Source organism: Mchenga conophoros, linkage group LG23 (assembly GCF_057382185.1).
Source record: "Mchenga conophoros isolate Kocher_MC1m ecotype Shallow Benthic linkage group LG23, M_conophoros_male_GT1.1, whole genome shotgun sequence".
In the NCBI taxonomy this organism is placed as follows: Eukaryota; Metazoa; Chordata; class Actinopteri; order Cichliformes; family Cichlidae; genus Mchenga; species Mchenga conophoros.
This window is the reverse complement of record NC_140547.1, coordinates 30,733,713-30,757,663: the sequence shown is the minus strand read 5'-3', so window position 1 is coordinate 30,757,663 and position 23,951 is coordinate 30,733,713. Positions and strand designations below refer to the sequence as shown.

Here is a 23,951-nt window from a genome sequence, read left to right as displayed (position 1 = left end):
TGCTCGTGGATCATGTTTTTCGGTTACATGGACTTCCTTTGGACATTGTGTCGGACCGGGGGCCTCAGTTTGTTTCTCGGGTGTGGAAGGCTTTTTGTACCGCGTTAGGAGTGGGGGTGAGCCTTTCCTCGGGCTATCACCCACAGTCTAATGGACAGACTGAAAGGGCCAATCAGCAGCTGGAGTCCGCCTTGCGCTGTGTGGCCTCCTCTGACCCCGCTTGCTTGGATTGAGTATGCTTATAACTCGCTCACCTCGGCAGCTACGGGGTTTTCTCCGTTTGAGGTCTGTCTGGGATATCAGCCGCCGTTGTTTCCTTCTCAGGAGGCGGAGATTGCGGTTCCGGCCGTGCGGGATCATCTACGTCGCAGTCGGAGGATTTGGCGCCGGACCAAGGCGGCGCTGCTCCGGACCGTGTCTCAGACTCGCCGGGCTGCTGATCGGAGGAGAACGCCTGCGCCTCAATACACCGTGGGCCAACAGGTTTGGCTGTCCTCTGCGAATGTTCCTTTGAAGTGCGTGGCCAGGAAGCTTGCCCCTCGGTTCCTGGGTCCTTTCACCATCCAACGCATCATCAATCCTGTTTCTGTGAGGCTGCAATTACCGGCTTCTATGAGGATTCATCCTACGTTCCATGTTTCTCAACTGCAGCCAGTCTCTCACAGCCCGCTGTGCCCACCCGTGGAACCTCCTCCGCCCGCCCGGGTGGTGGACGGGGGTCCTGTCTATTCAGTCCGGCGGCTGCTGGATGTGCGCCGTCGTGGCCGAGGTTTCCAGTTTCTGGTGGACTGGGAGGGGTATGGCCCGGAGGAGCGCTCCTGGGTCTCGAGGGCCTTCATTGTGAACCCAGCGCTTATTGTGGATTTTTACAGGAGGCATCCTGACAAGCCTGGAGGACCGCCGGATGGCGTTCCTTGAGGGGGGGATACTGTTAGGAGGTGGTGGGTAGGTGTACTGTTGTTGTTTGGGTTTTGTTTTCCTTTTGGTTATAGGTAGGCGAGGCGGGGCTTGATGGCATTCCAACACACCTGCGACGCATCGGACGTCATCAGTGAGCGCTTTTAGGGAGCAGAGTCACGGACGTCTGGTGTCGGAGTATTATCGCTGTCACAAGTGGTAACGAGTTAGCACAGGCTGCATCTGTTGATTTTACGCTGTGGAGCTGTATGTTTTAAAGGATCCACGTTTCGCCTACTTTTCTTTGTCTTAGCCTGTTCCATCGCCTGCCCGCCTACCTAGGATTTTGTGTTGGCTATTCTGGATCCGCGACGGAGTGCTACGTACCATCAGGCGGCGATCACCGCAGCGGCTGTGGTTTGGGGTGGTCAAGTAAGCTCTCCAACTCTCTCCGTCCACTTGTGTTTAACGTTCGGCTATCAACGGTATGCCATAAACCCTGTTTTGTTCCCTGTTGTCAGGTAGCTCCGGTGCGTCTGCTACCTACCTGTATGCTTCGGCTCCATCTCATCGCCTCGGTGTTTTCCTGCTGGCACATTTTTATTTATCACTGTATATAGCCCTTTCCCTTGTAAATATTCCCCCTTACTCGTGTATATAAAAACTTGCATCACAAACTATTCTGCGTCCGTGTGTGTTTCTGCCACGTAATCCATCTGTGTAATCCAGCTAACCTAACAGAGTAATGTTTCATGGCAGACATTTAAGGAACCAGCTGTGAACTTGTGTAAAAACTGTATGTGCTCTGCATGTGACAGTGCATGATATGTGGTTGACTTTACTTCCTGCTTCTGATTAGGAGTGTCTTCGGATGCATACCAGAGTTACCAGAGTACCAGAGTTTATGGTTTGAAGGCAGAAACACTCAGTCTATATATACCACTTGAAACTTTGGGTATTAATCAGATTAAAACAAAAGCGTAGATTTTTTAAATTCATTTCTTTACAGGAAAAACAGGATGAGAATGAATCATTATAATCTTTTTTTTAAATCTAACAGATATGGAGAAAATATTATAGTTTTTACTTGCACAAAATGATTAATATTACATTTCTATTCCCAAAAGAATCACAATAAGTACAATAGCTCATTAGTCATTCATGTAGTCAGAAAGTCAGTGGATAGCTGATATGATACAGACAGATAACCATTACTGTTATCATAGGTAAGTTTCTCAAGAGTTAATTCAAGTCATGGATGTGCAACAGAAGAACATCACAGTGAGTGCATGACAAAAAACAAACAAACATTCAAATCAATACACACAATCATAAAAATCTCCAAAAATTTGTTTTGTACTACGACTTAACCTGACTACAGCTTCTGTGACACCTCTGTCTTAGAGGACAGTTTACTCATGTGTCATGCACACAAATACAGTGACAATAATCCTCAGAACAATGATCATCTCTCTCTCCCTGAGTTTGCTATACCTGTATATGGCTCTTAACCCACATCCCTGCAGAAGTTGTACATCTTTACAGATCTGGTCACAAATCTACATTTTTAGTATTTTAAAATGATGCATTAATATCCCAGCGCAGATATATTTTCAACAATTTTTACTGTAACACAAAAACAGTGGGAACCTAATTTTAGTAGCATGTTAATAAATATTTGGTAAACTAATGAGGAATAATGGCAGGATGATCGTGTATATAGAATTGAACTAAAATTCACTACAATGTGCACATTCCTGCTAATGAACTGACATGCTAACAGGAACAGTGCTGTTGTTTTACATCATTCTGACACAGCACTGGAGCTGCAGCACACAGGAGCAGTGTTGGTCAAGTTACTTGAAAAATGTAATCAGTAACTAATTACGGATTACTTCCCCAAAAAAGTAATCCCGTTACTTTACTGATTACTTATTTTCAAAAGTAATTAATTACTTAGTTACTTAGTTACTTTTAAAAAACACGATTTACAACCTGAATAGGTGATAAAGTATGGAAAGCAATAGATCTTTCAGTCCAATTCTACTTTTTCTGCATAATCCATCATACAAAATGTAATCAAATGGAAAAGTCTCTTTTTAAAAACTTGGTTTATTAGTTTTAACCTTTTAACTTTATGCATCAAGCAAAATTTTAATTATATGCAACATTCTCTGACTGGAAGAAATTTGTTTAACATTTAAACCTATTTTCTACACATTCCAGCACATAAAATAAAATATATTTTTGTTTACACTCACTCCTTCAAATAGATGCAAGTAAAACACGGCAGAAAATAAATAAAATCAAAGACTTGCGGTCCTGTTGCTATATTTTCACCTGTATAGCAGGAGTTTCTCTGTGAGTTTCCCATTATGTCGTAGCGCACTCGGTGCTTGCTTAGAAGTTTGGGGGGGGGGGGGGGGGGGTGTTTCGCTGTAAAAAGAAGTTTTGTTCCCACACACAACGGACACTAATATTTTTGTCACTTTTTATGGAATCAAACTCAAAATAAGGTCAGTACTTCCACGCTTTAAACGCTGCACGCTCATACTCTCTCCTGCACTCAATATATTATCCATTGTTGATCTGCACACAGCTGTTTTCACGAATGTTGCACTCGCTTACGTCACTGTCATGAGACATTCTCGCAAAAAAATCACGGTTTTAGTAACGCAGTAACGCAGCGTTCCTACGGGAAAGTAACGGTGATCTAATTACCGTTTTTGCAATAGTAATCCCTTACGTAAAGTAAGGGATTACTATTGCCAAAAAGTACCTGAAAAAAGTAATCGATTACAGTAACGCGTTACAAGTAACAAGTAACGCGTTACTGCCCATCTCTGCACAGGAGTAACCTACAGAAATAAGTAATGCTGACTGATATTACCAGCTAGTTTGGTATTATTTTCAAGCCTTTACTTTTTGACATGCTGCTATGTTATTCCTGGTGTAAACTTGGACATTTTAACTACAAGGATTGACTTTTGTAGTCAACCTCAAGTGGACATTTGAGGAACTGCAGTTTTTGGCACCTCTGTCATTTTTCAGCCCTGGAGATGACTGCTTATGATGCCACATGACACAAAATGCTTCTATTAAGCACCATTTGAGGCAACAGCTTTGGTGTTAGAATCCCTAACAGCTTTAAATCTAAACACAATGTGATGTGTGTGCTCAGACCATACTCTTTGCAGTTTGCTTGGCACAGGTTGTATTTTATGGTTGATTGACGTTGTAGGTGTAATTTGCTAGGTACACTGGGTGGTATTGTCTGTGCTGAGACATTGTGCCCATATATATCAAACATGCTCTAACACAGCTCTTGTTAGTGTACCCATTGTAAGTGACATGACATCTGGTGAAGAATCTCAGCATAACTCTGCTAAATCCCAAACTGAGCAGAGGCATAATCAGCGAGAGTAAAAACACTTATGAAAGCTTGTAGGCTTTTAAATATTGACCAAAATGTGAGGGTGCTGATTCTGCTATTTAAATTATTAACAAGTCTTCAGGATCTCAGGTAAACAAGGTGTGATGGTCTATGCGGTATAACTCAAAGATCAAAGAGCAGTTTTTACAGAAGTGATGAGTTGTGTTTTTGGTATCCACACTCTTTACTTCGAGTCTCTGCATTCCCTTCTAACTGTCCTTCAGGTCTCCTCTGGTGGAGTTACACCAGCTTCAGATATTCATCAGTTGTCCTCTAGTGTGATTTAGTCAAGCAGTTCTTAGTCTTTATGCCAAACGGATGGCTGCGTACTCTGAGGTCTCTTCCACCTCCATCCGTGGCCGATTAACCCGCTGAGGCAGCTCGTGGTTAAGAGCAGCATACACAACAGAGCCGCTCTCCTCCTCCACGGTGTTCCTCTGTCTCTCTCTGCCCACATGACTCGGCCCATAAGCCTGCTCATTATCTCTTGATAATCTAAACTCATTGGGCTGCCTTGGTGGAGTTTTCCTCTTGGTAGATCTCCGAGATGGTGCAGCATAGGGGCTTCCTCTCTGTGAGGGCTCCAAGCTGGGTTGAGGAAGAGGTCGCTCCACCATGGGGATCTGCATGTACTGGAAACATCCAAAAATGTTCGAGTTAAAATTATTGATGGAAAAAATGTGATAAGCTTGAAATATTTTATATCTTACCTGATTTTCAGCTTGACTGTCTTTCTTTGGCTTCCCTGCAGGATGGACAGTTTACATGTTTAGTATTCAGTACATCTGGTGATGTTTTATTTTGAAAAGGCGAGAGAACAGCTCACCTTTACAGCCTCGCATTGATATGACAGATATGATTATGACTATGATGACGAATGTGGCGATCCCAGCAGCAGAGTACACGTACGGCAACAAGGTTTCTGTATTGTCAGGAGCAGTCGTGCTGACTGCAAGAAAAACAGGTTTCAGTCAGTTTGGATTCAATAAAGCTACAACAACACACATTATATAAAACCTTTCTTACCTGTGAGATTATTCTGTGTAATAGTGGTAATTTCAGCATGATCTGTAAAAAAAAAAAAAACAACAGAGAAGCTGTCTGAGGTCTGAACAACACAAAAATATCATGAGATTCAGAAAAAGTCCACTGTTCAGTGTGAGTGAAGGTTTCTTAGAGAATTATAATTGGTGAAAAATCCACACTCACCATAGACATTGACAGTGATGGCATGACCCATACTCCCTCCACCTTGACACTGATACTGACCAGAGTCATGTCTGAGAATGTTCTGGAAGATCAAATAGAAGATCCATACTGATTTGTTTAAAGGTTTCAAATCTGTTTTAATGTGACTGTCACCGCTGACATTGACGGGGACAATAGCTTCCTCAACTTTATACCAGGTGACTGTTGTTGGTGAATCATTGCAAAAAAATACTGGGCAATTAATCCAAAGTTGTTGTCCAGCTGATGCATTATAAACTGTGTTGCGACGTACTCTAATTTCTGTAGAACAGTCAGAGTCACCTGCAGAAGAGAAATTATACCAAACACATAAAGAAGAACAATTAGAAATTAAGAAATGTTTGATGTTAATTTTAATTTAATTGAGAACATAAAGCAATATATTACACAAGAGACTGATCAAAGGTGTTTAGACAATACATTTATATAAAGACTGTTTAATTGAAGACTAATAAATATATAAACATATCCATCATATTGCAACAATAAGATCAAAGAAGTAAACATGAGGTATGACAAACAGTAAGAATGAAAAAAAAAAAGATTAAAAAGAAAAATCACTCAGTGACATTTATTTGATAATGAGTGGAAAAGTAATTTGCATGAACTCCAGCAGTTCAGCAAACTGTGAGTGAACCCGTCCTAACACAAAGGGAAACCTAAAGCCACGTGTATTAATTTAATGTATACCTTTTACTGTCAGATATTCCACTGCTCTTAAATACTGAGCTCACAGTCTCACTACAAGATCCACCAGCATGTGTCCCGGAGCTGTTTATCATATGACAGAAAAACTGGAAGTTTAAACTTCTGAGTTTTCAGGACAGCACCTATCATAACTGTCCTGTAGAAAACCTTTAAGAGATGATTTTGCTTTTCAAGTTTTACCAAAGAATATTATGTTAAGAGGGAGAATTTGAACCCAGAAGCTTCAGAGCAGTTTAAGAATGCCTGTGAATTTTTTTGAATTAATTATTAGACATTTTTACCGAGACAAGAATTTGATAATAATAGTTATGCTTTAAGTGAAGTCCATATAAACCTGTAATTGCAATTTATAAAAACATTACTTTTAGCTGCTGCTGTCCCACAGTGTTTCTGTCGTTTAACATTCACCATAAAAAAATCTTTTAGCAGGCGTGTGTTTAGGCAGAGTCCAGCATTATGGCAGACAAATATTTAGGTCCCACCTTCATGATTACTATTAATATTAGCACTGACAACTGTATCACCTTTAGACCACATTTAAAGACACCTTGTAGTAGACCAGAGTGACTATAGCAAGTAATCTGTAGAAAAAGGTGTTTTAATAAGCATTACTGTGAGGGGATATTTAGATTGTCAATTTTTTTAAATATGTGATTAAGACCATTGATACTTTTTAAACATTTTTTGAAACAGAAATTTTACAGGGATGTGAGGCTTCATTGGGCCCAGACGAGTATTGCATCATCGCAACAGGTGACCATGTCTGTGTTATCATTGTTTCTCCTCTTGTGTATTTACTACAGTATGTTTGTGATCATTGTCATGAGGGAAAATCCCTCTCTGAGCAATATTCTTGTGAACAGGAGTCTCTTAGTATTTTTATAAGAAATACTGCCACGTAAACAAATGTATTTAATTATCTACACCACACCCTTTATTCTTACGAAGCCTGATATCTGCCCATTCTGACGCCTCACACTGTGCGGTGTCTGTAGCGGGCCTGACCAGATCCACGTAAAACACAACAGATTTAATCTGAGCCACAGAAATATTTTGATTTCATTTAACTAAAGATTTTGAAGCCATTCATCAGCATTCTTTTTATCAGCGTTGGGCGAAGCTATTTTGTGTTTTATGAGCAGTTTATTTGTCACTTCATGTCTCGCCCACTCCAGTCTTTTTGTTGTGTGTCTTTCTGTTTGTCTAGACCATTGTTGACCTTTGGTTTTGGACAACATTGCTCTTCCTACTCCATTAAAACCACTGCTGTACATCTTGTGTCCTCTCTAGGAAGTTGCACAGTTTCATTTCTTACTTGTGTGGTCAATTCCTTTTGACACAGACCCACAAACACAGCCTCTCCCAGTCCACACAGTCTTTTTAACCTTATTCATAACTAAAAATTACAGCAGCTCTATTATGTCTGATTCACTGATGTTATACTTTTTGCTTCCTAATTTTCAACTGTGTTTCTTTTTAATGACGGCACACACAAGATTAAATACCTGACACTTCACTTTTAATATTTTAGTTATATTAAAGGAGTGCGCTCATTTGCGTATGTCACTATACTGGCTGTGAATAAAGTCACGTGCATCTTACGTTTCCCATGAGAAATTAAAAATAGGAAATTACACGGAGCTAGTATCTCCCCTGATCCAAACCATCACACACATAAAAAAGCACAAGGAACATAAAGTAGGCGATTAATTGAGCTCTGAGAATTTCTTTTTAATATATATGATCTTTTCCTCCTGTGCAAATTATTTCCATCAAGCTCCCACACGTAAGAAACCCTGCTGCTCTGGGAGAACAGAAGCAAAAGTTTTAGCATCTGAAACAGAAAGCTCTGCAGATGTTTAAAGGCAGGCTGTGCCATTTATGGCAGAATCTGCCTTCGATATCTGATACCACTGATAGTTTGAGTTTGAGATTTTGAGATCTAACTGAATTCTGCCTCTGATCTTTTTTTAAAGCTGCACGACTGGCAGCCACTTTTCACTCAAAAGTTACATCATATGTGGATGTGGCACTTTCCGGGTCACAACCTTTAAAAATATCAGGCCAACAGCTTTTATCAGATCATTTCCAGTACGATCGCAAACACTTTACTTCTCAGCCTGACTGCCTGAGAAGAGAAGAAAGCAAATATTCCACAAATACTGAGACGGCACAACACGATCTGTACAAAAACATCAACTTACTCTGAGCATTTAAGGTGAGGAGCAGCCCAACCAAGATGGACACATGGAGGATGGTCCAGCATCGATTAGCCCTCATGATGCTGAGAAAAGCTCCCGTCATTGTCCAGTAACAGCCAGCCCAAGGCAGTAATGTTCCTCCAAGCGCATTATTATGTGATAAACCCAAAAGAGAAACACTGATATGAAACTTGCTCCTTCCTCTTTCTGCTCACTCCTTTCCCCTTATCTCTGTCTCTCTCCCACCCTCTGTGTGATTGAAGCTGGGGTGTGTACACCAGTGGGTGGTCTTGCTTCTGCAAATCTTGCAAGTCAAATTCAGTGAAATATCTCAAAAACAGGGGGTTCCCACATGAGCCCTCTCTCGCGCACACTTTTCATTTCAGAGTCTTGTTTCGCTCTGTGAACCTGTGCACCTTCATCATCACTTCTGGGTAGATTGTGTGGTTTACCTTCTTTAAGCTGACTTCCTTTCCCCTCTCCTTTCCTTTTAAGTTGCCGTCTGCCTCTCCTGCAAACTTGTGCGACCTTGTGCAGAGCACTGTGGTTTGAGCGGAGGGTGTACATTGCTCTGAAGAGGAGATGGGGACTTTGTGGCCTGTTAGGCTTTAATGCCCACTCTGTTGACATGTGTGTGTGGTTGCTGTTTTGGTAAGACCATCAACCCGTGGACCCCTTATCTGTCAGTCAATCACCTTCAGTTGGGTTTTAATGGAGTCCTCTGGGAGGTTTCTGAAGATATAAATCACCCCAAAGATGTCAGGGTTGCTTTTTTATCTTTTGAATAGAAATATACTGTGGTTGGGAGCTTCACCTATACTTAAAAGTACACTGAGCTTTTTTTCTTTTGCCCATATCTCTCAGCTTTGGCCACCAGCATGTGGAAAAGTAGCTATCCACTTAAAAAAAATAATCTGGCTGTTTTATAAGTAAAAGTATAATTCTAATAGCCTACTTTGTAATGCTGCGTCCCAACTGGAAATAAATTTGCTTAATTTTTTCCAATTCTATATCTGGAAACTAGTCCTCATTTTGGTGGGGAATAACGTAAAACTACTTAATCAAAGGGGAATTTTCATGCTATTCGAGAAAATTTAAAAAATGGCACAGCGCTGTTCACCCGAGGAGGGAACTAATTTCTGAAACAACAGCGCTGTCAGCCGGCGGTACGGCTAAGTACAGGATGAAAACCATACGCAAGCGCCCACTCTTTACGTAATGACGTAACGAGGACGTTTCCGACGACCCGAAAATGGCGGAGTACCTGGCATCCATTTTCGGTACAGAGAAAGACAAGTAAGTTTTGAACAGTTTTCAGTCAGTTTTAAATATTATTCGTTCTTAAATTCGTATAAGATATCGCTTTTATGTAAAGTGTGCTTGCAGTGGTTCTATTTTGCCGGCGGTGGGGCTTATTTTGTACCCACAGCTCAGCTGCATGTCCCAGTCAAGCTAACCTTAGCAGGAGGAAGCTAACGTTAAGCTAACGCTTTGAATGAAACTCATGCCCTGGCTAACTTGCAGCCTTTGCGTGCTGTTAGTTTGCGCCAAAACATTCAGTTGTTTTAAATGTTTCCAGTTTGTGCGTGCACAACTGGAGTGTATGTTAAGTGTATGTTAAAGAAATTTTCAAAAAGAAGAAGAAACCGCTAACGCGTGGCCCGCTCAGTTAAGAAGCTGATTAGCAGAGTACCTGTCTGGCTTGTATTGTTCCGCCCCACCGGTGGAGTGCAGCAGAAAGCATCTTCCACTATGTGCCTGCTGAAGTCTTAAAAGTAGCTTTAAGTTAGCTATACGTTTATGTACTGATGTGATGATTTCCACAAGTAGGATCTTTGGTTTCGTACGGGTGAAACACAACAGTGGTTGAGATACCCAAGCAGAGCCAGAAACGTACATCCATTTGTACTGTGCGTATTAAGAGGCTAGAATCAATGTAATTTAATTCCCGGACAAACTTTGATCAAGTATCGCGTTAATGAAAGATCAGTAAGTAGGCCAGCCGTAGCTGTAATGTTCACACGGTCTACTATGCGACTGATGTCTTTCAGTACTAGTAGTGAGCCCCGCAGTGCTTCATTGCTTCAGTCTTATATGAAAAAGACGTGACTTGGTGGTAATGATGGTGAAAAAAAGTTGTTCCTATACACCAAACAAATGAGTAACATGTATTTATTGTTCTTCTTACACATTCATTGTATAAGACAAAGTAATCCGTTACAGGTACTATTAGTGTTGCTGTTTGATGATCTCTTATTTACAGGAATGCGTGACTTGTCCCAAATAATTAAAAAACAACAACTGAAAATTGTTTAGAAAACTGTATTTACAAACAACAATGTACACATATTGTAGATGCTGGTTTTGACATAAGCTGCTACACATAATATATATATAATTTCAACAGATTTATGGGTCATAAAGTATAATTCCCAAATTCATTATAGTTGTTGATAACCCTGGTAACCTAAGCAGTTTATATAGTAAGTTTAGTCCATATTGCATCATTATATTAAGATTATCATTTGTATACAATCAACCAATTTCACAGAGAGCTATGAGTTGATTAAAATGCTTTTAATAGTTAAAAGAAATGCAAAATATATGTTTTGGAAGTTTTTTGGTACCTTTTTTTTCTTCCCACATCTTTTCGAGTATGTATTAAATGTAAAACGCATAACACCTCTGCACCTGGTGTCTGCACTACTCTGACATTTCACATGTCCTAAATGAAGCAGACACAGACTTTCGTTTCCTGACTGGGTTTTGCCCTGACTTCCTCTGGGAGTGGATGAAGTTCCAACTTCTTGTATAACTATGACTCCCAAGGACCTGACGGTCATGGCCCTGATACTTTTGGATTTCATTCTGTAATGCACCCCTCCCTCCCATTTTAGACAGGCTATGTAAATCTGGTCTTTCTGTTTTGCAAGGAAGCGTCTGTGTTTTGTGGACTTAGCCAGACGTCAGGCCTGGTCTGGCAGCGACAGCACCTGCAGGACTAGAGCATCTACAACAAGTTATCGGGTTGTGAAGCGTAGTTAGTCTCATTTTCTAACTTTGTTGGCTTTATGGTCTTTAAAACCAGCCTCAGATGTTAACAAACCTTCAACCAAACCTTTGTATTTATCACAGTCATTTCATTCGTTATCTTACCAGTCGGAGTGTGCAGCATTGTGCTGTTTCTGTGCAGTGTTATGGGTGTGGTTGTGTTACTGTAGTGCAGCTACTGTTATTGTATGTTGCATCTGTAATAAAACAGTTATTGTCTATTGCTTATAAAGGTTATATCTCTACGCTCCGTATTAGGTTTTGTCTATAAACGGTTTAAGACCCATCACTGATGGTTCAGAACAAACAGGGTAGTTGCATTCTGCTTTTTCATTAGTTCTGTTAATATGTCAACATTCGTACACCTTAGCAACACCCAAGGTCAGATTCTAAATATGTGTGATAATGATTTTTCTTCTTTTTTCAGGGTCAATTGTTCCTTCTACTTTAAAATTGGAGCTTGCAGACATGGAGACCGCTGTTCGAGATTGCACAACAAACCAACCTTCAGCCAGGTGGGTATCCCAGCAAAGTACCTTTTTAAATTGATGACTTTATTGCATGAGGTCGACCACGAACCCTCAGCCCTGCAGTACACTGATAACCCAGTGTACCTCCTGACCCACTTAGGCTATGTTCACACTGCAGGCGAAAGCGCATCAAATCTGACTTTTTTGACCCTATGCGACCCATATCCGATCATGGTGTGACAGTGTTAACAGCACAAATCCGATATTTTCAAATCCGATCTGGGTCACTTTTGTATGTAGTACTGAATCCGATACATATCTGATGTTTTAGAAAGCGACTGCTGTTTGAATGGTCATGTCGCATTAAATCCGTCTTTTACGTCACTGACACAAGACAGACACCAATTATCAGTGCCCGAGAAGACATCGTGAACGCTTCCTGGCCATCCAGTGAAACTGCTGGGAAGACAACGTTGGAGAAACGTGAACATTTTATTTGTACTGTATAATCTGCAGATTCTGACAGACAACTATACTTTGAAGCACTGCTCCTCTCTAAAACAGCAATAAGGATAATTATCAGGCCATATGTAAATAACAAAATAACTTTATAACTTAAAGCAAAACTGGGAAACGTAAAGTCTGAAACAAGTGTTTATATTAAGGGCCATCAGTCGAACAACACTGTTTGGTCTGGGTCTAAACAGAGCGTGTTGTGTGTGACGTCTTCTTTTGCGCATGTAGGCCGCTTTGAGTGTTCACACTAGAGCGCGTTTGCTGTCACATTTTATTTGTAGTGTGAATAGCAGACAAAAAAAACGGATTTGATCAAAAAATCGGAATTGAACATTAAGACCTGCAGTTTGCCCTCTTGACTTAATGAGTTGCATGCCGTGGCCCTGAAGGATTTAGACACAAGAGCATAAAATTGCTCATATGCGCTCAAAGTCTTTGTGGTTTTAAAGTTATGTTAGGTTTGCATGGTGTGTGTAAAAAGTGAGGGTTTTTCTTGGCTCAAAATGAGCCTTTAGAAGTGGCTACGCTCATAAGCACAATTGGTCTGCATGCATAAAGCAATGAGTCTGTTACCCTAAAAAGTGTCTGTGAATTTTCCTGTTAAATGTATCCCATGCGTGAGTATATTTGATCTCTTTTACAAGAGAACTTGTCCTGGTTCTAGTGATTTTCATTCTGTGGGTGGGTGTAAATGTGAGAAAAGTGTTCTGGTCATTGTCCTGTTCATGTTATTCCAAACTCATGTGCTTTGTTTGTCTTTGCCTTAATGTGTCACTGACTTCTTGTTGATCATTTTCAGTGTGGGGTTTTTTTTTTTCATTTGTTTTTTTTTTTTGTGTGTGTGGTATTCAGTAACCTGTGTTTTGAAATTGGGAAAAAGTTGGTGCTTTATGTTATGTGAAGTATGTGAAGTTGCGTGAGGTAGGTTAACTGAGGTTACTGTGAGTGTGGGCTAAAATGTAGAGAGTGGGGAAGACATGGCAAACTTGCCGCAAACACACGGCCAGCCTACATTCCAGTGTAGTTTTACATTGACCCTAATATGTCACACTTATCACATTTCTTTTTCTTTTAAATGTGCTAAAGCATGATATTACTGACAGGCTCAAACTGAAGTCTTTGTTACCAGAAAAGGTTGAAAACCTGACACTCCTGGCTCACCAGATGCACTTTTTCTTGTTTTCTCCACAGACCATCTTGATTCAGAACATCTACCGCAATCCTCAGAACAGTGCGCAGACAGCCGACGCTTCTCGCTGTAAGTGAAACTTTCATCAGCAACGTTTTCTTGCTCTGTTTCCTAAAAGCACTGGTCCAATATAAAAGCACATCCAAGGGACTGCTTCAGCCTTCTTCACTGGAGAACTTGTTCGGACCCCATTATCTCCCACGAACCCCAACACAGTTGATGTGTAATATCTAACCCTGTGGTTCCCAAACTAGGAAGGCACAGTTATGAGAGTAATGGTCCAGCAGTGCTGAATAAAATGACACATGGGTCTCTGAAGCAAAGCGTGGACAGTACAACTGCCAAAAAGACCACAAAATATACTGAGGCATATCTCAGTCTCTGCTTCACCACAGTGTGTAATGAAAATGGACCACTGTGTCGTATAATGCTATGCCTCTTTTCCACTAGCACCTGCTGAACTTGGTTTCAGCTGTTTTACATTAAAACTGAGGACCACCTTAACATAGACATAGACATCGACATCGTTTTAGTAACGCGGCTCGAAACTCCCATGACGTTGTTTGCACGTGACACAAAGCAAACCTCGAGCTCCCTATAGAGCTGGGCGATATGAGATTTTTTCATATCACGATATGTTTTTTTCATTTCAGGCGATAACGATATCTATCACGATATAAGCCAAATAACTATATTTGTAAGATTTAAATGTGCCGTTGCTCACAAGTAAAATGTGAAATAATCAGCAGCTTGTTTTTATTTAAATATTTATTTCCCATAATAAGTTCAACAGGGTAGATGTACTTAAGGAACATGAGACTTTTTCAGATAAATAAAGGCAAATATTGCAAACTACACAAAAGGCAGCCGCTAAAGCGTTTAAGTTTCAAAACAGAACAAATGAAACAGACTAAATTGTCAATTCCACTTAGAAACAAAATATTAATTCTAAAAATAAATCTTAGTTTGTTTTACAGAAGAACAGACAAAACTGACTAACTTTTGTCAATATCAAATAAACTGAGAACTAAAAGGAAATTCTCAATCTCTCCTTGTTGTATAGCTTAGCTTTTCAAACTGTTTTAACAGTTACTTTAGTCTGACAAAAGCCGAATGACGAATTAGCGCTTCCAGTCAGAGACTGAGGCTACGTCCACACGTACACGGGTATTTTTGAAAACGGAGATTTTCCCTTTTCGTTTTAAAAAATAATCCCGTCCACACATAAAGGCAGAAATGAAGGAAAACGCTGCTATGAACATGCCAAAGCAGCAGGTGGCGCTAGATTCCTAACCGTGCAGAAATGTTGGCCAATCAGAAGTCTAGAAGCCTCGGTGGGAAAAAGTAAACAAAGCTGGGGCATAGAAGCAGAACCGAGTCGTATGTATGGAGGGACAGTAACTGTGTGTATATGTAAGCATTTAAACACTGCAGAGAGTAGAATTAACAGTAACAGTATTGTAGAAATTCATTTCACCGAAACAATAACGTGGCGCACAGTGTGACGCATGCACCAGTTTATTGTATTTCCAGACTTGCTTTCGGCACAATTTACAGTGCACGCTACTCTGTTTTTTGTCAGACTTGAAATAGCCGAAATACCTTCAAACTACGGAATTTCTATGGCTCTTCCGTTCGACAATCTCTCCGGCATTGGAACCATCATCGGTTTTCTCTTCGGTCACGCTCGGTTGATTTTTCTAGTCGGCACACTCATTTCCTCCATTATGCGCTGGCTGCTTCCCAAACAAACACACGTGCGGCTTGGCACTTGTGCAGTAAGTAGCAAGTCACGCGACGTGACGCTGCGGCTGTGATTGGTTCAGCTCTGCGCTACTGAATTTGGATCGGCTGACCTTTTTATTTTATTTTATTTTATTTTTTTTTTTAAAGAGGACAAGAGCGGCGAGGTCTATCGCGATAGCTTAATTTCTCTATCGAGTAAAAGTTATATCGCGATACATATCGTTATCGTTCTATCGCCCAGCTCTAGCTCCCTACGGATTCTGTCATCAGCCATCTCAAACACAACAACGTCTGCCACTTAAAAAAAAAAAAAAGTACCTCCTAACAGGCACTACCACCTAATGGAAAACCATAAAAATATAGTCGAGTAAATTATTCCACATTAAAAAATAAATAAACATGGTTATACTCAAAATAATGTGCAGTATATTAAAATGGGTTTCAACAGGGAGAATAACAAAAGTCTGCACTTTGTTGTTCAGTCAAAACAAGTTCAAACTTTTTAAATTACGTAGGCAGTTTTTAAATTGCTGCCTTGGTGGAGGTTTGTGCTTCCTGAGTACTTGTTGCTTCTTATTTGTTATTTTTCTTTAGGTTCACATGCTTAAATTGTATTTCTGTATTGATCACTAAAAAGCTGTTTGGAGTTTGTGAGAAAAAAGTGTGTATAAGATTGCATGTGAGGGGTGGCCTTGAAAAATGTTTTTATCTACTGATGGAGGCCCTGCAGAAAAAGTTTGGGAACCACTCGCCTAATACAAACAAACAAAAAAGCATGAACACCTGCTTCTGATGCCTCTGCTTTCACGTAACTCAGAATGCAGTAAACAACCGTCTGACCAGTGACACTAAAGCAAACAGTGCTTACAAACTGTGCTGATTATGGAAGAAATGAGATCAGTAAATATGTCGAGCCCAGTCTGGCAGAGCTGAAGCAGACCCTCTCATGCAGGTAGGTTGGTAATGGAGTCATAGGCTGCCTGTGGATTGAGAATTAGCTTGTCTATTTGTCTTTGGGCTCTGTGTTCAAACTACACATCCAGCTAGCTTTGACAGGCCTGTATTTGGTTTAATGTTGATAGACTGTCTTTTAATACACAGCTACTCTGTACTTGATAAATTAAAAAAACAAATAGAAATTTGTAGTACTTGAAGTGGAGCTATTATGCTTTTTCTTATAGTCTGTTATATATGTACTTTTAAATGTTGTCCAAAGTTTCAGATAATGTGAACGTGTGAGCATATGGACAAGTAGTGCCTGTGTGCCTTCAGACTACTCTGAATGCTCAGATTCGGAGAGTTTTTTTATACTCTTGGTTCTGTATGATGTCATAGAGAGATGGGTATAGAAACGCCTCCCACCTGCTGCTCTCGTTATGAGAGGAAGCTGATCAGAACAGTTTGCTTAAAGAGAGGGCAACAGGAGCCAAATCAGATAGATGTAGAAAGATGGTGAAATGGGCTTTTGTGCCAAGGCATGAATCACGCAGAACTACCCTAGTAGGAACCAAAAATTAAAAATTTGGAGCTTCAAGTGAGCATAATGGGTACTTGTGGTTAGAGCTGGGCGATAGAACGATAACGATATGTATCGCGATATAACTTTTACTCGATAGAGAAATTAAGCTATCGCGATAGACCTCGCCGCTCTTGTCCTCTTAAAAAAAAATAAATAAAAAAAAAAGGTCAGCCAATCTAAATTAAGTAGCGCAGAGCCGAACCAATCACAGCCGCAGCGTCACGTCGCGTGACTTGTTACGTACAGCACAAGTGCCAAGCCACACGTGTGTTTGTTTGGGAAGCAGCCAGCGGGTAATGGAGCCAGCGCGTAATGGAGGAAGTGGAGAGTGTGCCGACTAGAAAAATCAACCGAGCGTGACCGAAGAGAAAACAGATGATGGTTCCAACGCCGGAGAGATTGTCGAACGGAAGAGCCATAGAAGTTCCGTAGTGTGAAGGTACTTCGGCTATTTCAAGTCTGACAAAAAACAGAGTAGCGTGCACTGTAAATTGTGCCGAAAGCAAGTCTGGAAATACAATAAACTGGTGCATGCGTCACACTGTGCGCCACGTTATTGTTTCGGTGAAATGAATTTCTACAATACTGTTAATTCTACTCTCTGCAGTGTTTAAATGCTTACATATACACACAGTTACTGTCCGTCCACACATACGACTCGGTTCTGCTTCTATGCCCCAGCTTTGTTTACTTTTTCCCACCGAGGCTTCTAGACTTCTGATTGGCCAACATTTCTGCACGGTTAGGAATCTAGCGCCACCTGCTGCTTTGGCATGTTCATAGCAGCGTTTTCCTTCATTTTCTGCCTTTATGTGTGGACGGGATTATTTTTTAAAACGAAAAGGGAAAATCTCCGTTTTCAAAAATACCCGTGTACGTGTGGACGTAGCCTCAGTCTCTGACTGGAAGCGCTAATTCGTCATTCGGCTTTTGTCAGACTAAAGTAACTGTTAAAACAGTTTGAAAAGCTAAGCTATACAACAAGGAGAGATTGAGAATTTCCTTTTAGTTCTCAGTTTATTTGATATTGACAAAAGTTAGTCAGTTTTGTCTGTTCTTCTGTAAAACAAACTAAGATTTATTTTTAGAATTAATATTTTGTTTCTAAGTGGAATTGACAATTTAGTAGTCTGTTTCGTTTGTTCTGTTTTGAAACTTAAACGCTTTAGCGGCTGCCTTTTGTGTAGTTTGCAATATTTGCCTTTATTTATCTGAAAAAGTCTCATGTTCCTTAAGTACATCTACCCTGTTGAACTTATTATGGGAAATAAATATTTAAATAAAAACAAGCTGCTGATTATTTCACATTTTACTTGTGAGCAACAGCACATTTAAATCTTACAAATATAGTTATTTGGCTTATATCGTGATAGATATCGTTATCGCCTGAAATGAAAAAAACATATCGTGATATGAAAAAATCTCATATCGCCCAGCTCTACTTGTGGTGGATTTAGAAGTAGAATGGGAGGCAGAGCCTTCAGCTTCCAGTTTGGAATCGTGTGACAGACAGTATCTCTACTTTCCTTTTTGATAAGTCATTTGGTTAGGGCTGGATCAGGTGACCCTGAATCCTTCCTGAGTTATACTGCAATAGGTCTAGGCTGCTGGGGGATTCCCATGATGCATTGAGTATTTCTTCTTCTTTTTTCACTCCCTATGTGTTTATACACCTCTGCATTTAATTATTAGTTATTATTAATCTCTGGCTCTCTTCCACAGCGTGTCTTTGTCCCGTCTTCACTCGCTCATCCCCAACCGGTTGCAGCAGATTGCCGCCCCTCCCTGAGCCTGGTTCTGCCGGAGGTTTCTTCCTGTTAAAAGGGAGTTTTTCCTTCCCACTGTCGCCAAAGTGCTTGCTCATAGGGGGTCGTATGATTGTTGGGGTTATTTTCTGTTTTTTTTATTGTAGGGTCTTCACCTTACAATATAAAGCACTTTGAAGCAATCTGTTGTAATGATTGGGGGCTATATAAATAAAATTTAATTTTAATAATAGATCCACTTCAAAGAAAAATCCAAGTGAGGCTATAAATGTTTTAAAGAACAAGTTCAGATTATCCATTATTTTGAGGTGAATCTTTAATGAATGAATGAATCTTTAAGCAGAGTTTTCATCTAATGAATCAACTCAGAAACACTTTAAGAGACTAAACAGGTGTGATTGATGATCTGTTACCTCCAAAATTAAACTTTGAGTCAAGCAGTGTTCTTTTAGACCTTTATTAATATTACAGCCTTTTCATGATGAGCTAAAATATTCAAAAGCTACATTATACAGCGTGATTGTGCAGTCTTGCCTTCTTGTACCACAGATCTGCTATATTAAGGGGAAAAACAGCGGAGTGGTCTATTTTTTTGAGATTGTGCAAACGGGTGTAACCATCACATGATCAGCAGGAGCAATTTCACAACAGAAATTATCTAATAACATTGTTTTCCTCCCCAGCTCTGTATTCGGTTGGATTTATATCACAGCAGTTTACGTTTTGTATTTCAGACCATTTCCCTCTTGAACATTTACCTTCATAACCTTGAAAACTGCCCAGTCTGCTGATGCTTACACTGTAAGTTCTCCCTTCATCCGCAGGACCCTCCAGCACTGACTGCACTTAATTCATTATACCACACCTCCCCACATCAAATTTGGTCAAGTATAGAATTGTGTCCTCTGTACACACACACACACAGAGTTTTTGGGCCTCATGCTGTTTTGCATGTTTTCCAGGCCTAAACTCCAATTAGCCCAGTCAGTGTCATGCACTGATGTGCAAAGAGCAGCTTTTCTTTCACTTCCTTCATTTTCAAGATGTGATTAAACCAAAAAGCTATAATTAAAGTACTGTTTCTGGGTTTTCTACACTTAATGTTTTCATACTGAGTGCACAGTGATTGCTTCTGCATTACTGAAGCTGGCTTCTACTAGTGATGCCCCCGACTTAGTCAGGGGTTTGTCATTAAAATGCATATTTAATGTTAGGATCCCTGTGTACTCAGTGAACAGTTCTGTAAAGGTGGCAAAACACTGCAAGAAAAGTCATTTTAAAGTAAATCCACCAACCTGGAGAAGACTAAAGGGTTTTCTTGTTAAAGACAGTTTGTGTAGCATCTCCTTCAGAATCTTTACTTTATATTATTAACAGGGTTTAGCAAGATTTGATGTTGCTTAACATGGTCTGAGTTTTTAACCACCAGTGTCTGTCTAGCTTTGACATGACTGTCCCTTTTTGGGCGTTTTTTAGGTGCCGTCAGCGATGTGGAAATGCAGGAGCACTACGATGAGTTCTTTGAGGTGAGTGAACTTTTGTTTCTCCTTTGTGTCCCACGTGTGGCACTGTTGGACGTCATGAATGTGTTATCTGCATATTTCAGCCAAAAAGAGCAACTGGGGCAAGGTGTTATTGACAGTGTACTCATGAAGCAAGGATCTTTTATTGGTTTAGAGGGGCTGGTATTTGGCTAACTAATAACCCAATAAAAACTGATTGTGAGTTTATCATGTTCATAGGTTTTGAATATGAGATTTAAAAACAGTTTTTATAATATGTGTTGTAGAGATGATTGTTTGTAAAGGTTAATAATCCTTCTTAGTTGTTATATAACTTATTACTCACTGATTAAAAGCCACTCAGTATGACTCCACAATAATAGCATTACTTACTACTACATATTATTTACTACACAGTTTTTACATTACCGCCGCTTTGTACTTTGGTTAGTTTGTGTGGTAGGTTTTCCTGGTTATAAGAGGTGCAATATAAGAATAGAACTGGTTTGACAGGTTTCGATTGTGCCCCCCCCCCCAATATCCAACACAGGAGGTGTTCACAGAGATGGAGGAGAAGTATGGAGAAGTGGAGGAGATGAACGTCTGTGATAACTTAGGCGACCACCTCGTCGGCAATGTCTATGTTAAGGTCTGTTTTAGGATCTTGGTTTATTTAAACGGGGTTGAATTGTTATGATGAGCTTAAACCAGTAATTTCCTAAGTATGTGTGTGTCTTTTGGGTGTAGTTTCGTCACGAGGAGGATGCAGAGAAAGCCGTTATGGACCTTAACAACCGCTGGTTCAATGGCCAGCCCATCCACGCAGAACTCTCCCCAGTCACTGACTTCAGGGAAGCCTGCTGCCGTCAGTATGAAATGGGGTGAGTATTGTGAGAAAACGTGTTAGTGTTTAATGAAAGCATTTTACTGTATTTAATTAACCAGCTGACTAATAGACTATAGCAGCGGTCTCCAACCTTTTTAGCGCCACGGACCGGTTTATGCCCGACAATATTTTCACGGACTGGCCTTTACAACAAAATAAAATTAGTACCGGTACCGAAAGAAAGAAAATGTATTCATAACACATGTGAAAAGACCCAGGAAAACCAAGTAAACGATAACAAAATAACGCTCAAAACCGATAAAAACCCTGAACATTTCACACCTGAGCCTCAACTCTCGCGGCCCGGCACCAAACGACTCACGGACCGGTACCGGTCCGAGGCCCCGGGGTTGGGGACCGCTGGACTATAGGAAGGGAAAAAAAAGTTTTTTATCTAGAGCCAAACCACAACAACAGTTGCCCCAAGATGCTTCATATTGTAAGATAAAAACCCTATGATAATACAAGAAAACCTCTACAATTGGACAACCTCTATGAGTAAGCATTTGGTGAACGTGGGAGGGAAAACTCCCTTTTAACAGGAAGAAACCTCTGGCAGAACTGGAGGGGCGGGGCTGTAGTGAGTAAAAAAAGGAGTAGAGGTTAAACTTTCTTAAAACAAATACTGCATGTGCATTTAAGAGAATTTTGTCACTTTGTACTATGTGTAACATCGTATGCTCACAGTGTCACATTAGTTTGCTGTTAATGCTGGCACTATCGGCCTCTTTAATGCTTGAAAGGTTATATACAGGGGTGCACATAAGTGGTCTGCAGGTGCGCTGTCAAAATAAAAAACGCGCACTAGATAAGAAGTTGTCCACTAGAGTGGGATTTTCACGGCATATTCTGCACCACATCGCTGTGCGTTCATCATTTGTTTGAAGCCAGCTCACCTCCTGCAACCACTTTTCCAAGAATACGCACTCCTTTTGCGCTTTGGACTCCTGACATTTCTTTGGAGGTGGAGGAACACCAAAGTAATTGCTTAAAGGAGCCTGCTTCTTTGACTTCTTTAAGAGTTCTAAACAAATCTGTCCTCCTCCAGAAAATCTTATGTACGCAAACGCGTGTTGCAACTTCTTAGCTGGTGTGCGTCTTGTTTTATTTTGAAGGCGCATATACAAATACAGGCCAGGCCATTTACTTAGACAGTCTACAAGATAATGTAGACAGTGTCATCCTGCCGCTGATGGATAGATGACAGAGCCTCACTGTTCACCCTGGAGCCAATGCTTGTCTACCAATCAAGGATGCTAGCCTCAGGATGCAGCACTCGAAGCAACTGTAATGGGCCTGTCTCCCTGAGTGTAAAACAATCACATTTAACTAAAAGGACAGCATCAGCTGACACGATGATGGCACAGAGCAAAGGAGAAGCGTGCACATGTAGTTACACTCTGTCCTTGGTCAGTGATAGGGTCTTTGCGATCTTTTCCTTTACAAGTCCCTCTGTGATTTTTTTTTTTTTTTTTTTTTTTTTCCATTGGATCAACGGGGTTGTTTGCTCTCCCTCAACTCTGGAGGCAGATAAAGATTAGGTGTTCTGCTTGGTGGGTTGGCAGGGCTCCTCAGAATGTGCGACTATGAGCCAACTTTTCCTCGTGGCACAGATCTACAAAATGCAAGGCCAGCAACGTTAACCCTTCACATCCTGTTTTCCTGTGTTACATACTGCCAAGCTAAGTCACATTGTTTCACACTCTAAACCGGTGACTGTTATTCATGCATTTATTACATCACATCTGGCTTTATCGTTCACTTGTTTATGCAGAAACTCTAGAATGGCGTACTCTCACATCACACAGTTGCTGATCCAGCTCCCTGATGAATCCAGGGTCCATTTTAAGATTCTGGGTTTGACTTCTAGAGCTTTTCATAGGCAAACATCAGCTTACATGAGCAAACTTTTAGATCCCTGAGTTCATGTGATCAGAGCCTGCTGGCTGAGTGTCTTGGGAACTCATCTTCTTTACGAAAACTAAAGGAGACAGTTTTGGGCTTCTGGAACACTCTCCTTCTGAGAGATCTGTGACTGGAACTTGATAATTTATATTCTGGTGTTTTGTTTGAAGCACTTTGTGATGTTTATGTAGAAAGGTGCAATAGAAATCAAACTTCACACACTTGCTTACTTACAGAGAGTGCACCCGAGGTGGCTTCTGCAACTTCATGCATCTGAAACCAATATCAAGGGAACTGAGGAGGGAGCTGTACGGCCGCCGCAGGAAAAGGTCCTGTAAAGCCCGAGAGCAAGACAACTGCTTTTGTGTATGGCTTTTAAATTTGAAAATAAATATCTTTTGCTCTCTTCTTTACCAGACACCGCTCACGCTCGCGCTCCCGGGAACGACGTTCCCGCTCCAGGGATCGACGGCGGGACCGCGAGAGGCGGAGGTCGAGGGATCGAGAACGCTCCGGAAGATTCTGAAAGTAGACGAGATGGACCCACCAAAATTCTCCCCCTAAAGCCCAACAGTGATGACAGTTATTTTGTTTTTTGTTTTTTTGTGAATTGTTGGAAGTGTTCTTTCTCTTATTCCCTTTTTTTTAAGACAAGCTTGTGCCGCTTTCTCAATAAAAAACAGATTTGTAACTGCATCTGCACCGCTTTTCTTCAAGACTCAATCCTATTCTAGGAAGGATTTTATTATGATTTATTATTACTCTGCTATATTTTTATACCAAAGCTGCTAACCAGAGACTAATTTTAAAGCTCCTTCGTAGTCTGTCAGACTGTAAACTTTCCTTCACACAGTCACTAACAGCGGACAACTGTTGCTGCATTTTTTTTCTGGTAAATGGCTGATGCAATGCTA

General features: G+C 40.6%; 2 protein-coding genes and 1 long non-coding RNA gene across 3 annotated transcripts; 2 read left to right on the top strand and 1 right to left on the bottom strand.

Annotated features, from left to right (window-relative positions):
* Positions 1-335: 335 nt before the first annotated feature.
* Positions 336-1,560, top strand: LOC146547603 (uncharacterized). The gene is made up of 3 exons (XR_014890873.1): positions 336-1,116; positions 1,211-1,329; positions 1,419-1,560. It is a non-coding gene; the product is annotated as an uncharacterized LOC146547603 (long non-coding RNA).
* A 405-nt stretch (positions 1,561-1,965) lies between these two features.
* On the bottom strand, positions 1,966-8,867 carry LOC146547602 (B- and T-lymphocyte attenuator-like). The gene is made up of 6 exons (XM_085265947.1): positions 8,491-8,867; positions 5,540-5,860; positions 5,357-5,398; positions 5,157-5,279; positions 5,041-5,075; positions 1,966-4,962 (listed from the first exon to the last, which is right to left on the bottom strand). The coding sequence occupies exons 1-6, from the start codon at positions 8,588-8,590 to the stop codon at positions 4,636-4,638; spliced, it is 948 nt and encodes a 315-aa protein (XP_085122073.1). The 5' UTR covers positions 8,591-8,867; the 3' UTR covers positions 1,966-4,635.
* A 780-nt stretch (positions 8,868-9,647) lies between these two features.
* Positions 9,648-23,733, top strand: LOC146547601 (splicing factor U2AF 35 kDa subunit-like). Its single transcript, XM_085266500.1, has 8 exons — positions 9,648-9,783; positions 11,966-12,053; positions 13,716-13,782; positions 20,221-20,270; positions 20,797-20,895; positions 20,994-21,127; positions 23,274-23,366; positions 23,455-23,733. The coding sequence occupies exons 1-8, from the start codon at positions 9,740-9,742 to the stop codon at positions 23,561-23,563; spliced, it is 684 nt and encodes a 227-aa protein (XP_085122626.1). The 5' UTR covers positions 9,648-9,739; the 3' UTR covers positions 23,564-23,733.
* Positions 23,734-23,951: the final 218 nt, after the last annotated feature.